At 38.6% G+C, this 17,774-nt stretch overlaps 1 protein-coding gene across 1 annotated transcript in view; it reads right to left on the bottom strand.

Moving 5' to 3' along the window:
- Positions 1–17,774, bottom strand: part of DHX15 (DEAH-box helicase 15) — a 49,308-nt gene that overhangs the window by 15,552 nt on the left and 15,982 nt on the right. The window contains exons 5-7 of the mRNA XM_057405622.1: positions 17,239–17,457; positions 5,655–5,822; positions 1,708–1,794 (exon numbers count right to left, since the gene is read on the bottom strand). Of these exons, the coding sequence (XP_057261605.1) occupies positions 1,708–1,794; positions 5,655–5,822; positions 17,239–17,457 (474 nt within the window). The remainder of the gene's footprint in view (positions 1–1,707; positions 1,795–5,654; positions 5,823–17,238; positions 17,458–17,774) is intronic.

Genomic DNA, 17,774 nt, shown 5'->3' with positions numbered 1-17,774 from the left:
TTAAGGATGAATGCAACTGTAAAACTCAGACTGATGACAAAGCAAGGCTGTATTTCAAGGGTACTTGCAGACTGTCACAGTTCAAAAAATATGCTGGAATTTTCTGCAAAATTTCCATTGCAGTCATACATAAACAACAGCCTTGCCAGCGCAATAGGGCTCATGGAAAAGAATACACTCTACAAAAACAAAAGCAGTAGTCAGCTAGCAGTTTCCATTGAAGATGCTCTTTTGGCCATGTTTTAACACCCTCACGGTGGGAATAGGTATAAAATATACAAGTTCATTTCTTATTACAGAAGGTATTCTGTATAACTGTGTGCAGTTTTTGTGTCCTCAATGTAGTAAGGCCATGGAGCTGTTGGAGCGAGTCCAGAGGAGGGCCACAAGGACAGTAACAGGGCTGAAGCACCTCCCAGTATGAAGACAGGATGAGAAAGTTGGGTCTCTTCAGCCTGAAGAAGGCTGCAGGGAGACCTCATACCAGCCTTCCAGTATCTCCCCTCCCATGGCAGGGGGCTGGAACTAGATGATCTTAAGGTCCTTTCCAACCCAACCTATTCCATGATTCTATCCAAAGGAGGCCTACAAGGGTGATGGAAAGGGACTCTTCATCAGGGACTGCAGCAATAGGACAAGCAGTAATGGGTTAAAACTTAAACAGGGGAAGTTTAGATTGGATATAAGGAAGAAGTTCTTTACTGTGAGGGTGGTGAGGCACTGGAACAGCTTCCCCAGAGAAGTCGTAAATGCTCCCTCCCTGGCAGTGCTCAAGGCCAGGCTGGACAGAGCCTTGGGCAATGTGGTTTAGTGTGAGGTGTCCCTGCCCACGGCAGAGGGGTTGGAACTAGATGAACTTTAAGGTCCTTTCCAACCCAAAACATTCTATGATTTTTTCAGTATAAGAACTACTCATGAGGAAAAAAAAACAAAACCTCAGCCTAAATGGCAACTGAAGCTTGTGTATGAAGAGGCACTGGCTGTACTCACATTCTGCCGTATCTCTCAATTTGCTAAAGTTTAAAAGGCTGACAGTGTATGTGAATATTAAAGGAAAAGTGTAGGAAATCAAGTTATAACAACAGCTATAATTTGTGAACAAAGCTAAACTAATTTTATCCCTTAGTTACTGCACTGTCTGCAGGCAAACTACATCAGTTCCTCTGAACATCCCATGATGCTCCAAGCAGCACAAGCTCAATGACAGTCTTCAGGGCTACAACAGTACATGATAAATACTGACAAGAAACAATACTGCCCTAAGTATTACTTCTCTCTTTTCATTTTAGTGCTGGAGTTTTCTACGCTAACGCAACTGAAAAGAAGTTGTGGCTCCTAGCACCATTTTTATTTACTTTCATGCAATTTCTCGGTTTTACTTGAGCATTCTCAAACACAGACATATGGTACAAAACCACCCTCTCTAAAGAATCTAGGAAGTCCATATTCCAGTTTCAATATCCCTGTATTTAAGTTTATTTTCTTTAAATAAAATTCTTCTGCACAGCACAGGTTTGGATTGCTCTAGATAACTAAAGTTTGCAGACCAAGTGCAAACCTAGCCTGAGTTAAAAACTGAACAAAACCCCAAACCAACCTAGGTCAAGACTTCAACTGGGAAAAACCCTATAGGTGTTAAAGAAAGGGAAGAGGAAACCAGATAACAGATTCTTACCTACTATAAAGAGGATATTAAACAATGCTTACCTTTTGTTTTGCAAACCCAGGATCGATCACAAACACAACACCATCTATTGTTAATGATGTCTCAGCAATATTAGTGGACACAACAACCTGCAAAGAATAGATTACTAAGGAAACAGCTTTGTCCTGAAGATAAAGAGCTCTGAACCTGTCTCACACCATGATTTTCAGCAAACTTTCCTTCACTTCATCAATAATGTGTGTTGGAATAGTGATTTTTGTAATTAAAACGTTTGCTCTTCTGTTTCTTTTTACCTTAAAATGAACACTGATCTCTGATACAAAATGACAAGTTACACAAATCCCTTTAACATCCTCTGTTAATCCTATCTTTTAGAATTTTCTTTAAAAGCCTAAACAGGAAAACATGTTAAAGAATATAAAATCAAAGGTTACACAACTGTACCACCACAGCGTGTTTTTTTACTTTGTTTGGAATAAAGCAGTTATCAACACATTCCATCTAAAATCCCAAGCAATATTATTTCATTTCAACTTTGGGTTTTTTTTTTTTAAATTAACAGATATTCAAACATACTTAAGGTTACATTCTAAAACTCCTATGAACTTTCTGAAGTCTTGCAAAAATTAAAAGTGATACGCAAGTTCTGAGGCTTGATTTGTTAACATTTAAATTCTGCGTCCAGAGATGCAGTGTCTATAGATATCACTGGCTTTCATTCCAATAGGGACCCCATTAAAATCACGATACCAGCCAAGTTTAACCAGCTGCTTCAGTAAAGACCCAAAAACCATTCAGCACTTCATGAATGCTACTTGCATTTCACCTCTTAATGCTCTTCAGAGCACTGTCATCATTGTTTTCAGTTTTGCAAATCAAACTTGAGACACCCCTACCAGTTAGTTCACAATAATGAAGAAGCCAGTGGCTGGACTACACTGACAATCCTGCTGATTTCTCTTCCTCCTCTCTCATCACTCTGCAAGCCTACATTTTGTTACTCACAGCTTGTCTCTTGCTTAAGTAGACTTCAGGTCTTAAGCTTGCCCAGATGCTACTATATACTGAAAGCAACACTTCAGTGGAAAAGAAAAATTGAAATTAAGCTGGAATTATGGTATTCCACCTACTTAGAACTCCCCAAACAAAAACTAAGTGCTGACACAAAAGCACAATATATTTCCATTAAAAAAATTTGCAAGAGACATATGTTGCATCTCCCATGTTGCAAGGCCAGTCAAGTCACATTCAGCTTGCTGCTAAGAATTTAACTTATATAAAAAGGCTCAGCTTTTTCCATATCTATTTATCTATACAACCACCCATATCCAGACTCTTCAAACACCAATTACTGAGCAGCATCAAAAGGTTTTAGGCCTTTTAGGCCTTTAAATCACCAGTTTCTTTTAGGACATTTCAGTATCAGTAACTCAATCCTATTAGTATGCTTTGTGTACAAAGGTCCAGCCATTTCACTTGTTCTTGAATCACAAAAAACTTTCCAGAGGTAGAAGGAAAAGCAGTTATTCATACAGCAATTGTCATATGTACAGTTCTTGACTGTTAATGTCACTGTACTTGAAAACCATAATTAACCAGTGAAAAAACACAAATGTTAAAAATAATTGAGGAAATTCTGCCACATCTTTCAAGCCCAAATCTAAGTATAAAGCCACCTGGAAATCATCAAATTAACACTATGTAAAATAATAAATTGTAGCTAATAAGGTTTTAAGTGCAGGTTTGCAATTACTGAAATGCTTATGTTAAAAATGTTTTGAGCATCAGATTAAAGTTCACTAGACCAAAGAGTTTGAGATTTAATAAAGTTACTTCAAATATTAAAATATATATAATACCTATACTGCATGTGTATTAACTAGTAATGATTAAGACCCCTGAAACAAACTAAAATGCAGCTTAAAAAGAAGGGCTAAGATAGGAAAGGGGAGTAGAAAAGCTCCTTGTTAAGTCATCTTCATCTTCCTCCACAGTATAAATACTCTGATTAGCCGTAACTAGTTAAAAGCATTTTTTAGCCCTATCATTACTTTTAAGTTTTCTTGCAATGATAACTGATCTTGCCTAGCACACCTAAAAGACGAAAGAAGTGCTAAAGTACCAAGCTGTATCAGAACTAGCTGTTACCATCACTACTACTGCAAGATGCCACACAACTTCCAGCATCCTTCTTTCACAAAGTTAAAGCTCAGGAGATACTGATTCAGCAAGCACTTCACTTTTTATGGCCATTAGAGCTTTGAAATTATTCAGACCTCCTGCTAGCTCGCTCTCTCCTCAGCAGTCCTAAAAAATTAGGTTCAACTCCTGCAAGAGACTGCAAAAGCAGATATTTTCTAAGACAGTGGAGGCACAGCAGCACATGGTCCTACTTTACATACCTCAATCACAAAGACAAATAAAACAACATTTAAACAAATTCACATGCTTTCACTCAGCGCTAATGTTTAAGAAGGTAAGAAACAGAACACAAAAGCCAGAATATTTCAGCCACACAGTAGGCAAAGAGGAAAAGTGGTAACCCAAACACCAACACATACCACAAAACAATAAAAAAAATACAAAACAAAACCCCAAACACACACTCAAACAAATGAAATCCAATGATTTCATGGGTCTGAATTGTGTAACTGCTTATGTATTCTGTGCCTGCTTTTGCCTACAGTTAATACCATTCCAGCATGGCACTTTTTCTTGTGGTGAAATAGCTACACAGAGAGTCTTCTTCTTAAGACACTGGTACTGGCTTTGTCAGTTCAACACAATGAAAGTTACATACTGAATGTTATCTTCTTATCAGGAAAACCAGGAACTGCCTATTTTAAAGTGTGCAGTTTTAAACATGAATGAAAATGTAATGAAACGCACAGAGCTATCCCTTGTTCACCAATGAAAAGCAATTGCATTCATTTAAGTCATTTGCTAATACAATCTTCTCGCAGCATTAGTTTCATGACTTCAGACTGAATGCTTTCTGCAATCAACTTCAATAGGGAAAAGAATCATTCAGTAAATTTAAGTGATTTATTCTTCCAGAACTCTAGAAAGTTATCACTAGTATTCTACATGCACTGTACTGCACAAAAGCAAATAATCAAGGCAAACTCTGCATAGACTAATGCTGTTTCATACAGCATTAGTGCTGTTAAGGCTGTTTCATACAGCACCTAACCTGGGTAAGCTTTATTAAGAATCCTTTCAAATGTTCAGTTTTAGAGAAATAACCAGTTTCTAACCTTCTGATGTGACCATTCAAGAACCGAACTCAGTTTTATGAAGAGCATTCACTAGCTCCATGTCAAGTTTTTCAGTTTCTCAATCCATTTTGCACAGGGAAAGAACCTAAATTCCTTGCTTACTGCCACAGAAAACACCTGATTTCAGTGTACTTGTTTTAATTTGCACATTCTCATAAACCTTGAGACACAGACTAACCTGCCTGGTAACATCCCTTGAAGAGAGAGACCTGCAAGGTAATGTCCCTTGAAGAGAGAGTCCATTTTGTGCTGGGTGTTTGTTGTTTGTTTGTTTTTAAACAAAACACCACCACACTCCCAAAAAGCCACTCAAACAAAACAAAAAACCCAAAACAAAACTAGTCTCAATAATTCCTTGGGGAAAAAAAAAATCCCATCCCTTCATGTTATTGTCACATGGCTGTCAAGTTCAATACTGAACCTGATTTATCATATTTCTCCTAAGAAAGGTAAATAAATATCACTCCCAAATAGTTACTAGTTCATGCCTTAGAGGTGGAAGCCATAACACTGAATTGCACTGAGAAACAAACAAAATTTTAATGCAATGTTAAACTGGACATTTTAATATGGACTGTTGAGGCTTCATCAAAAAACACTTCTACTTGTTGCTGTGAAAATACATTTAAAACAGCTAAACCTCCTACGTAACTGCCCACATGAGTGTGAGTGGCTAATACTGAGAAGCATACTGAAACAGTACTATTTACCTTTCTTCCTATTGCTCCATTTTGTTTTTTTGGTGGGGGAGGTTCAAAAATCCTTTGCTGCTGCTGTGGAGGAAGGGTGGAATACAATGGAATGATTTTGATGTCACCAACTTCAGGGCCTAAATCATCGATTTCACGTTTTATCCTTTTGCAAGCTTCATCAATCTCCTGTAAACCAAAAACATGGGTTAGAGAACTCCATTAAAAAGGCAGCACATTTTTGGAGTGACTTAGGACAATTATCTGAATTCTACATCCAGAAGAACAATTACAGTAACTTCTACTTAAAAACATAAAACTTAATAAATCAATCAACGTGCTTTCTGCATTTTCAACTGAATTTCCACAATACTTTGGGATGCTTCAGCTTCTACACTCTAATGAGCACCCCAATTTGCATTCAACATCCTTTCTCTTTTATCCATGCTTCCTAATTAATTCTGTACAAATTGCACTAAAATCAAAATCTCTCACCCTGGAATATGAAACCACACTCGTGACCTTTTCAATTTCCACAATATGAAAAGAAATTGATGTGCAAGATATTTAAAATAAGCCAATTAAGCTTTAATGTCACGTAACACTAATGCAATTATATGGAAGATTTGCTTCATTGTACCTAATGAGAACAAACACCTTTACAGTATAAACATGGATGCGCAAAACTGAAACTCTCAATCCAGTGTTTCAGATCTTACTTCAAAACTAATCAAAATCCCATTTAAGCTTAAGTAAGCCAGTGAAATATTCTGAAGAGGAGAAAGATTCTTCATGCCTTTTTTCTTACTTCAGGATTTTCTACACTGTTTGCTAGCCTACCATACAAGAAAGTTCACCACAACTCACTTGTAACTCCCTTTCATGAGAAAACAGCTATATTTAAGTCAGCTAGGTGACCTGTAGTTATTACAACATTTAATGAAAATTGAAGTGAACAGAAACTTAGGTTAACGAATAGCATAATTCATTAACTTCAACTTTAAAATTACAACAGAGCCTCCACTGCTGTAACGAAAAGGTATGCTTACCAACTATTGATATTCCAGCTGAACCACTGATGCGAGAATGAAGTCATCATGACAAGAAGCAACAGTAGACAAAAGCAAAAGCCAACATACTCCAAGAGACTAGACCTCCCTTATCCCTTGTAACTCACCAGCCTGAATTTGCCCTTAAGCAGATACACAACAGGTTAATGTACAGGTTTGGTAAAAGCACTGCTTTAAACTGTAACTAGAAAAGCAAAAGCAGATTCCTTTTTAGAAACCTGAAACAAATCTAGGCTTTTTTCATTTATTCTTAAGAGACTTTTAAGTCTTCAGCACAACTGAATCGAGTATGTTTTAAAGAAGCACAGACAATGCAATACTCGTGCTCTGTACTGATCAGCACATATAATTAATATTAAGCATGGCAAAATGAAGGATCTTCCTTTTTGATGTCAAAAAGCCCAAGTAGTAAGCCTAATGCTTTCTGGCATTATCTTGCCAATTTGAATGAACTGCAGATATTTACAAGAACTTTTAAAAAAAGGTGCCCCTCACCAACAAATCCAACAGACCCATCAGAAAATGGAAGGGGCAGACAAAGCACTGAGCTGAAATGCCCACTACTGCTTTATTAACAGAGAATTAATTTCTATACACAGATGTCAGTGTTTGGTGTTCTGCTGATAAAGCCCTTTAAGTTCAGTAATAGCCTGCTAGTGAAAAGGAAAAACTTAACTTCAGAGAGTTGACTAACTAGGCAGCACCATTCCCTCAAATGTGCACCCATTTAAAGTCTTGACAAGCTTATACTTGGGCCTGTTAAATATTTACAATATTTATCTATGATAAACATCACAATATTTAACAGGCCCAAGATCTAAAATTACATTTAATACTTAAAAAACCCAAGTAACACACAACAAAAAGACCTACAAGCCAAATGCTAAAACAAAATTCCAGCACAGACCTTAGTTCAGATCTGAAGGCCACTACACTGTTTCATGGAACCTGAGCTGATGGACAGGATGCTCCATCTTCAACAGTACTGACTAGAGACTCCAGGACAGTTTTATACTTAAGAGTTAGTAAAACACAAGAAAGCAGTGATAAATGAAAGCACTACACTCCTCAGGCCACAGGTGCTCACCGCCACCTATCCTCATCATTCCAAGACAATAAAAGCATTGCTCCTTCCTCAATTTTCCCCAATTTAATTTCAAAATATCCCTAATCAGGACTCATTAAAATACTTCAACATAGAGATGACAAGTGCATAGAACATCATTATTCTCTGCAGGCTTGCACTTAGCTACACACCTCTCATGAGAAACTGCTGAAAAAAGGATGCCAGTCACAGAGAACCACTGCCACACGTCTAAAGACAGTAAAAGAGAATGCTTTAGTATCAATTTGTTTTAATTAAAAAAGAGTGGTTTGCTTTTATTTACCACACTGGGAGAAAACTCTACTTCCAACTGTATCCACAGCAACCCCGCAATTCCAGCGGACAACTAGAACTGATATCCCAAAGTACACAACCTAGAAGGAGTATGGTGCAGTAAAAACAGCCTGACAATAGTAAAGATTCATTTAAGTGTTAAAGATTCATTTGTATCACATGGAGATACAAGAGATACACTTGAAGGCACAATCCTAACTTCAAGCCTCTGAAGACTGAGCAAGTCTAACCCAGTAGTCCCCATTTACTCAAGCACGAAAGCTTTTTAAGTTTTTTAAAACTACACACATTTAAACATTTGCACATCATCTACTCCAAATCTATTACAGAAGCCCTTGAAGGGGGATTATTCCATCAACTCACACATAAGTGGAGGTTTTTCTTCTTGGAGGAAAAATAGGGAAGCTAGAGTGAACTTGCCTTGCATTTAGATTTACACCTGAGAACTCCTCAAAGCCCCAACTCTTACCCTGTCTACCTGGGACAGCAAATACCAGGGTACAAGAAGCAGGCACAGACACAGGATCAAAGGAACAACAGTCAGACCCCAGCCTGCCCTGCGCATTAGCAAAAAGACCTGCTTCAGAGCTAATCTAAAAGTAGGCCTAACATCCAGAAAGTGAAAGGCTTAGGCAATGCTGAAATTACTACCTGAACTTGATCCTAGTTCCTCACAAAACTGAAGACTTCTTGGAAATATTACTTGAGAAACAGTTCTTAGTAAAATTGCAGTCAATGAACTTGTTCATTAGCGCTCTCATTCTAAAAAGGACTCATTACCAAACGACAAATAGCAAAACATACCAAGAAGGGGAAAGGCTACATGATAGCAAAAATGCTTATTTATCTCAAGCGGCAAGTGCCACACAGATTCAACATATCTGTCCCAGACAGCCTATTAAGACTTCTTGCTTGACTTAACCAAAATGAATTAACAATACATGCATAGTATCTATAGTTCAGCAGCAACACTATGAAAACTAGAATCAAGCAGCAGTTAAGCTCATAGTAGTCTGGCTGTCGTATATTGACGTGGAGTCCTCAACACATATACACAATTCTCCTTGGAAAAGCCCCAAGGAGAGACAAGAACTAGTGAAAATATTTATTTTTATGGATATACTGGTGATCAGAAATGTAATGGGGTGGTGAATATTTTTCAACCAGGAAAAACAAAGTAATCTAAAACATCCAGGTGAGAGCCAGCAATTTGTAGTTTGTACCTAGAGCTAAATATAGTTCACAAAAGGGAAAAGCAGTAGTAATCAGGAAAATAATTTGATTTAATATTATTGATGAAATTACATGTAAGCTAATTTATATGGTAATCCCCCAAGAAACAGGTGTGATTAAAGCTGGTTCTACACATAGTTCTGAGCAGGCTGGTTAGACTTCAAAACAACTGGTAGACAACAGGCAACAGGTGGATTTCGTTCAGGTGCTTAAGTATCTGAAAGCAATTCTGAGATATCAAAAGGCTTCAGGATTACAGTGGGAACCCCCATGGTGCCACAGACTTCAGGAAGACTGAAGTATATGGGAACCAACACTTAGCAGTGTCTTGTTTAGAAAACAAGACAAGAACAGAGTGCACAATTTCCCTCTGATATATTAGAAACAGTAGTGGAGCCATCTGCACTTTGAATCCCTACCCCTCTGATATGTAAAACTAAACCATTTTTTTTTTCTCCTATCACTGTAACAGTGCTAAAGTTTCCTTTTAAACCATCATTGCAGGAAGTAAATATAAAGCCTTTCACATTGCTCAAAGGATAGCATGGGAAAGGGAGAGAAAAGAAAGGTCTCCTAAGAAGCTCTTTTCTTTAACCTGACAGAAGTGATCTGGGAAGACATTATGAAAAGCTGTCAGTATTTGACAGAACTGACAGTTAAGCCATTGGAAGACTTCAAAGACCACTTACAGGATTAATACTCAAATTCCAACACACACCCCACCCCCTGTATTTATATTAGTAAATACTAACAACACTAAAAATGTGAGCAGTACTTGAGTATTACTTTGCAATACTATTTTTCCTAAAATGTCTCACTTTTGAAAGCCGTATCACAGAAAATCTTCTAGGTATGACTTAAGGATGGTCTGTGTCATTTTAATCTAAAAACATGTCGGTTCCTCAGGCTCTGTGTCAGAACACACAGCAAAGAAAGAAACTCAGAAATAAATTAACCACAGAACAATACCTCTCCAGCTGCCTCCAATATGACATCTCCACTGCTTAAGGTTATCATCTCAGTACTCCAATACTTAATATTCCCTAACTCTGCATCAAAAAGCCAAGGACTTTAACGTATCATTAGCAGTTCATCTAAAAGGAGCTGTATAAAATTAACCACAGAAGTGACTAATTTTGCTTCTTATCATGCACATCACATTTTTTTCATCTGCTGTCAAAACCAGTCTTAATACACTACTCAAACTGAATGTTCAGTAGACATTCACTTCCATTTCTTTCCCTGATAGTATTTCTGCTGTAAAGAGGCGCTCATACTGAAAGGCTACTATTAGCAGGAATGGAAACAGAAAAGGATTATAGAAGCAATTGCATATATTATTGAGTTAATGCACCACATCTTTGGGAAGCAAGTTTCTGCTGAACAAATACTGCCAAGCTTCTTACATAAAGACATTTCATTGAATGGTAGTCAAAAAACACCAAACATAAAAAGGCAGGCAGAAAAAGCAGCAGCAATGAAGTTCACAGGCTGGAAGAGACCTCAAGGTTCATGCGGTCTAACCTTTCTTGGCACAAGCCCAGTCTAGACAAGATGGCCCAGCACCCTGTCCAGCTGAATCTTAAAAGTGTCCAGTACTGGGGAATCCACCACTTCCCTGGGGAGACTATTCCAATGGCCGACTTTTCTCATTGTGAAAAACTTTCCCTTTGTGTCCAATTTGAATCCCCCCAGGAGTAACTTGCACCCATTATCCCTCTCTTTTCCATGTGACTTCTTGTAAAAAGGGAGCTTCTATCTTCTTTGTAGCCACCTTTTACATACTGGAACATGGTGATAAATTGATAAAAGTCTCCCCTACACATTCTTTTCTCAAGGCTAAGCAAAGCCAGTTCTCTCAGCCTTTCCTCGTAAGGCAGGCTTTCCAGTCCTTTGTTCACCTTTGCGGGACTAAGTTACTGAGTTAAATTGCTCATGCTGAGCTAACTACCCAATAACCTGAATTTCCTTCCCCTTTGGTTGTGTGCAGGACCCATCCATGTTGCCATAGATGAGGCCTGAAATTAGGCTGATACTAAACAACAGTTATCAATCGACCACAAGTCACTCAGAGCCACCACCGTGTTTGCAAGTGCTGGCATTCATTCTGGCTCACAGGCCGGACTGGTATATATAAACATCCATTTAACTTGCTCATCAAGCTCCACTCAATCTTAAGATCTAAACTGTACCTCGTTATCTTTAGGAACATTGTTTCTACAAAAAGATGGTGAAAAGTGATGTCATTTTAAGCACATTTAATAGAACAATTTCAGCACTTGGCATGCAAGACAATTCAATGATTTTGTAAACATAGTCCTTGCGAACATTACTTCAGAACCCTTTTCTTCAGTTGACCGTGAGCACTTGCAAAGACTCTCATGAGGTGAGCAAAACTTCAGGATTGCTCCAGTTAGAACTTATTTTAAACTCTTAAACAGGAGATGGTAAATCCTATCTACAGTAGATCAGCTGCTCTATTATACACAGACTCGGCTTCACCTTGGATGAATAAGTAGACATACCTGTTAAACTCTGAAGGAAACTAATGCCACTGCAATTTTACTTTGTGTAAAATGAGTATGCAGAGAGGAAAAAAAAAAAAAAAAATCTAAGTGGCTAAATAAAAAGTACTTCCCAAACTGCCAGAAATATCTGGCAGATCCTGTAACCTTTCCCCTTCTCCTTTGGGTTCCTGTAACAGACGGGGCACTGCCAGCCACCTCTGGCTTTGACAACATAAACCTTCCAGAAATTTGTCTTTGCCCTCAAAACTGCATGGAACTTCGCTAATTTCCCTTTCCCCATCCAGGAATGAAAGCGAAACTACAAGCTAATATGAAGAAACAACAATAAAAAGAACTGGCCCTAAGAGCTGCATCATCAGGAGATGCTCTCAACACAAGTCCAGAAAAGCAGAACTTTGTCAAATGGTGTCCTTACAAAAAAAAGTCATTCATGGAACAAGTCAATACCTGACCATAACTAAGACTGACTGCTCTGTCAACAAGTCAGAATGGAACTGGTCTTGTCACAGTTCCTATATTCAACATCCTTTTGTCCTGGTCTATTTGACGTATTTAATATTGATGTCATTTCAAATGAATGAATAGCAAATAAACCTGCCTACCATTAGCACTTGAACAGAATATTAGTACTCGTCTTTTGGTTTATGCTCCCCAAGTCCTCAATACTTTCTGTGAGGCTAAACAAGACAACCTGTGCTCAGTGTAGCCCAGTACATTTACTGCCTTAAATTCAATCACTACCACAGACACTAAAAAGAAGTTGTCCATTCTGAGTTCAATTTCCTCATGAGAAAGTCTCTCTTTTGCAGTTCCAGACTTTAACCAGCTTCACTGTGATAAAAACTATGCCTTTAAAATAAATCCTCATTTACAAAGCATTCTACTAAAACCTCAAAAAAACGTTTTGCAACTCTTTTCTCCCCACAATCAGTTTTACGAACACCACTTTGAACCCTTCTGGAACATTAACACCAGAACTTCACAACGTTATTCAGAATATTTATCTATAAACAAGAACAACAGTGCTCAACTCTCCAGATGCAGCCTGGAGTCTTCCTCCTAAATGTGTAACGATGCATTTGGCTTTATTAAGAAAAGGGTGGGGGTGGGCAGAAAGCACACTTTGCATTTTTAAGTGCCTAGGTTACTAAGGTATGTAAAACAGATTTATACAGTTTGTGTCATTATTTCTGCCTTCCCACAAATTTAATCTGCAAGGACTTCACACCTACTCTCAGGTTACTTATCTTAATGGAGTGTGAAATCTAATACTGTTTTAGCAGAACTTCAGACAATAAACCAACCACCTCCGAGATCCGCTGGTGAGCCAGTCTTAAGACATTTAAAGTCAAGAGTAATAAATGTGTATCTAACACAACTAGACTACTGAATTTGTAATCTCCATGACTGAGAACAAGTTTGACAAAACCTATTGTCTAAGAAAGACATGTTGACTGAACTGTAATTACACTTTTTCCTTGTGAACAGAATTCCTTGTCAAAGTTTCCGATTTTGCCTGTGACTGACATCAGGGAACCTGCCTTATGGTTTTCCAGTTTATATCTTTTTTTTTGAGCACTGGCATAAAATATGAACATTATTTCCATCTTCTAGAATCATCCTTTTATACCAGGGTGGGTCTTTTTGTTTGGGGTTTATTATTAACAAACAAGCTCTCCTCCTTACATGGACTGTGGGACAAGTCAAAATGTTTACTCCTAATAAATGCTGTTTTTAAGACATCCTCTTTTGTTATTAATGGTCTGAAAAGCAGTTCATACAACATAATCATAGACTTGTGCTCCCTTCAGATTCAGGAAGGAAATTTGTATTGAATACTTATTTCTACACCATTAACAATAATTTTATCTTCATGCAGTATCAGGCGTATACAAATTAAGATTCCTTTAGCTTCCAAATGGACTTAAAACTTCTTTTCGTTTTTAGGCGTAACAACACAGAAGCACCCCTAGTATCTCCAGGTTTCATATCAACTCTGTGTCTTAACTAATCTGTATAATTAACTGCTATCCATTTTACTGCCCATATAAAATTACTGCAAGTTCAGTGGGAATCAAAGGCAGTAGCTACTAAGGACCCTCATTCTGCCTTAGACCACTGAAACTGCTCCTCGTCTGAGGCCTCTTAAATTCAAACCAGTTTACACTTACATGGTTCTATGACTATCTCCCCTTTATGTAACTTCACTGGCTTTGCAAATCCATCTTTCTGACTAAATCAAATCACCCTGCACCCTGTTCATATTGTTTTCCAGAATCCAGAAGAACTACAAGGCATTTCTGCCCAGCAAAAATCAAATGCAAGACCTGAGCTACTAAGCCTACCGAATTCACACCACATAGCAGTACCTACAGCACACTTCCCAGTTCTTGAAATTACAGTAGGTCAGATTCAACAGTAATACACACACAGACTGTATTACAAGGCTCAAAGACAGGCCTTAACAGTGGTCAAAAAGTCATGAATGTAACACTTCAAAGCTTCTCTACAGAAGCTAAACCAGACTTCAATTTCATGCTACCTAAATTTAGACTAGCTCTAGGCAGAGCCACCCCAGTACCCCTGAACAGTTATCAGCCAGGGATAAGCAGACTGGAGAACAAAAAAACAGGACGGTGGCTTACCACTGCAAGTTTTAAGTGATTCAATAAAGCAATGTAAGGACATAGTTAGATACATTTATGCATAATTACAGCTGTATGTATGAGCATGTATTATGTGCATGATTTATTAAAAACTTACTTATAGTGCATTATGTCCTGTAAATGAGCCCAGTGAAAATCAAAGAACCTACTCATACAAAAGGACAGAGTACCCTAGTAGCACTGGCTGGCACTAAAGCAGTTGGGTCTAGAGCCATCTGTCAAACATGAGTGGTGCTCAGAGCTGGTAACATCTGAAGGCAGTTGTCCCGCATGCTCTCTCCCCACACCCAACTCCCATAATTGTCATGACAAATTATTCAGAGCAATACATGTAGCAAGTATATCATTTATAACTGATAATCAGAAGGGCAGGTATTTGTCACAGTATGTCACAGTATGTTAGAGATTGGAAGGGACCTTGAAAGATCATCTAGTCCAATCCCCCTGCCGGAGCAGGAACACCTAGATAATGTTACACAGGAATGTGTCCAGGCGGGTTTTGAATGTCTCCAGGGAAGGAGACTCCACAACCTCCCTGGGCAGCCTGTTCCAGTGTTCCGTCACCCTCACTGAGAAGAAGTTTCTTCTCAAGTTTAAGTGGAACCTCTTGTGTTCCAGTTTGTACCCATTACCCCTTGTCCTATCATTGTTTGCCACTGAGTAGAGCCTGGCTCCATCCTCGTGACACTCCCCCTTTATATATTTATAGACACTTATAAGGTCACCCCTCAGTCTCCTCTTCTCCAAACTATAGAGACCCAGCTCCCTCAGTCTTTCCTCATAAGGGAGATGTTCTACTCCCCTAATCATCTTAGTTGCCCTGCGCTGGACTCTCTCCAGCAGCTCCCTGTCCTTCTTGAACTGAGGGGCCCAGAACTGGACACAATACTCCAGATGCGGTCTCACCAGGGCAGAGTAGAGGGGAAGGAGGACCTCTCTTGACCTACTAACCACCGCCCTTCTAATACACCCCAGGATGCCATTGGCCTTCTTAGCCACAAGGGCACAGTGTTGGCTCATGGTCATCCTGTCGTCCACTAGGACCCCCAGGTCCCTCTCCCCTACACTGCTCTCTAACAGGTCGTTCCCCAACCTATACTGGAACCTGGGGTTGTTCCTGCCCAGATGCAGGACTCTACACTTTCCCTTGTTATATTTCATCAAGTTACTCCCTGCCCAACTCTCCAGCCTGTCCAGGTCTCGCTGGATGGCAGCACAGCCTTCTGGCGTGTCAGCCACTCCTCCCAGCTTAGTGTCATCAGCAAACTTGCTGATAGTACACTCAATTCCCTCATCTAAATCGTTGATGAATATATTAAATAATACCGGTCCCAGTACTGAAGGGTTAAGGACCAGCTGGATTTAGCATCCGTGCAGGGAAACAGTCTGTTGAAACTTTGGACAGCAGTGTTCCTTTCTGCTGTTGCTGGTTCATTCACACATATGCAAGAGCTGCCTTCCCAAACTCTCACATGTAACTGCCAGACTTGTCTGAACTAGAACTTCTAACTAAAACCAAATAGGCCAATTTCAAAGCCATAATCTTTCAAGTACCTTCCCTACCTGTACTTTAACTCACAACAAAAGCCTAAAGAAAGAAGAACAAATGTAAAGGCCAGAGTTACCTGCTTTTACAGTGACAGTTCTTGTTTTGATATTCTAAGGGAGAAGACAAGCTGCCAGAAGACATTTCAATCAATTGTCTTTTAAAACTCATCTAAGAGGGAACACATCTTTATGACTGCCAAATCCACTCAAGAAGCCTGTGTATCTTTAGCATCACAAGTTATTTGTACCATTTTCCCCCTTGGTATAGTTAAGACTACGTATGCTTAGATTAAAGATATTGAATTATTCCACATCCTTTGACAGGTATTTCTTCAAAGGATTACTGCAAGAAGAATCACCTAGAAAAACCCTTTTTTGGGGGGAGGTGAGCTGCATTCTGCTCCTTACCAAAACACTGATTTTTTTACTTGACCCAGTCAAGTAAACTTTCACACAAGGCCTATGGGTTTTAACTTCCTCTCCATTTCAGCCTACTAGTAAGGACATTTTAAAGAGTTTCAAAGGACTAAAAAGAACTCAGCTTATTTCAAGCAAAGGTTTTAAGATTTCCAGAAAATCCCCATTTCCTGATGGAGTTTAGCTTAAGTGCTTTTGTACAAATCTCCTGCAAGGCACCGAGTCAGTTTCTGAGACTAACTCCCTGTATTTGTGGTACAGAAAGACTACAAACAATACTCACAGCTTCTTTTTCATGAGAAAAAGAAAAAAAAGCCAAACACTTTTATTAAAACTACTACTACTACCGATAGCTAAGGAACAGAACCAAAGCATTACTCTTCAGATGTTGTACAATACACATCTAGAAGAGCACGGAACTACAGTTTCAGTAAAAACACGTACGCTACCAGGTACCCAGAACTTCTGAGTCCACATAAGCATAAAACTAGGCTTCATACTCTTACGTTTCTGTTGTAAAACTACATGAGTAAGATGAGAATTTTGACTTTAGAGAGAGCTTGCACAGCATATGCATATCACAGATACATACGATTACTAGGGACTTAAAGTGTATGGCAGGTAGAAAACCTCAGGTCATTTAAATGATAAACTACAAATGGAAAACCAAGCATTTCAGTCTAAACAAGCCACTAAGAACAGTTTCTGTATAGAATGATGAATGGGTAAAGAAACAAAAAGTACCTCCTGTCCAGTAAGAAAGAGCAGGAGATCTCCTTCCTCTTCTTCACACATGTGAATCTGAATCACTGTTCGAATGGCAGCCTCAAGGTAGTCCCTTTCTGGTTCTGGAGTATAGAATATCTCCACAGGATGGGTGCGACCCGGGATAGTCAGAAGAGGACAGTTATCAAAATAGATCTGAAACTTGCCAGCATCTAAAGTAGCACTCATAACTATAACCTGTAGGTTTGGAGGGGAAAAAGAAAAAAAAGTTACTCAAAAGATTAGCAAGAATTTGTGAAATGTTACACATAAAGTATGTAAGAGCCTAAACTCAACTGTTGACTAATTTAAGCATTCTTTTACCACCTAAACACAGCACCCTTATTTACAAAGATCTAAAAAATAATCCTGGTCAAATATGGAAAGATTAAGCTACAATTCTGTTGTTTCCAGCATTTTCCTCAATACAAACTGCATTAAGAATTTCCTAGTGTTATCTTTCCAATATGAATCTAAACCAAAAGACTTTATCTACTTCAGTTGATTATAAAAAA

This window comes from Pezoporus wallicus, unplaced genomic scaffold, assembly GCF_028554395.1.
Source record: "Pezoporus wallicus isolate ANWC-B61680 ecotype Strahan unplaced genomic scaffold, APGP_CSIRO_Pwel_v1 contig_642, whole genome shotgun sequence".
NCBI lineage: Eukaryota > Metazoa > Chordata > Aves > Psittaciformes > Psittacidae > Pezoporus > Pezoporus wallicus.
Note: the sequence above shows the minus strand (reverse complement) of the source record. Positions and strands in the feature narration are given on the sequence as shown.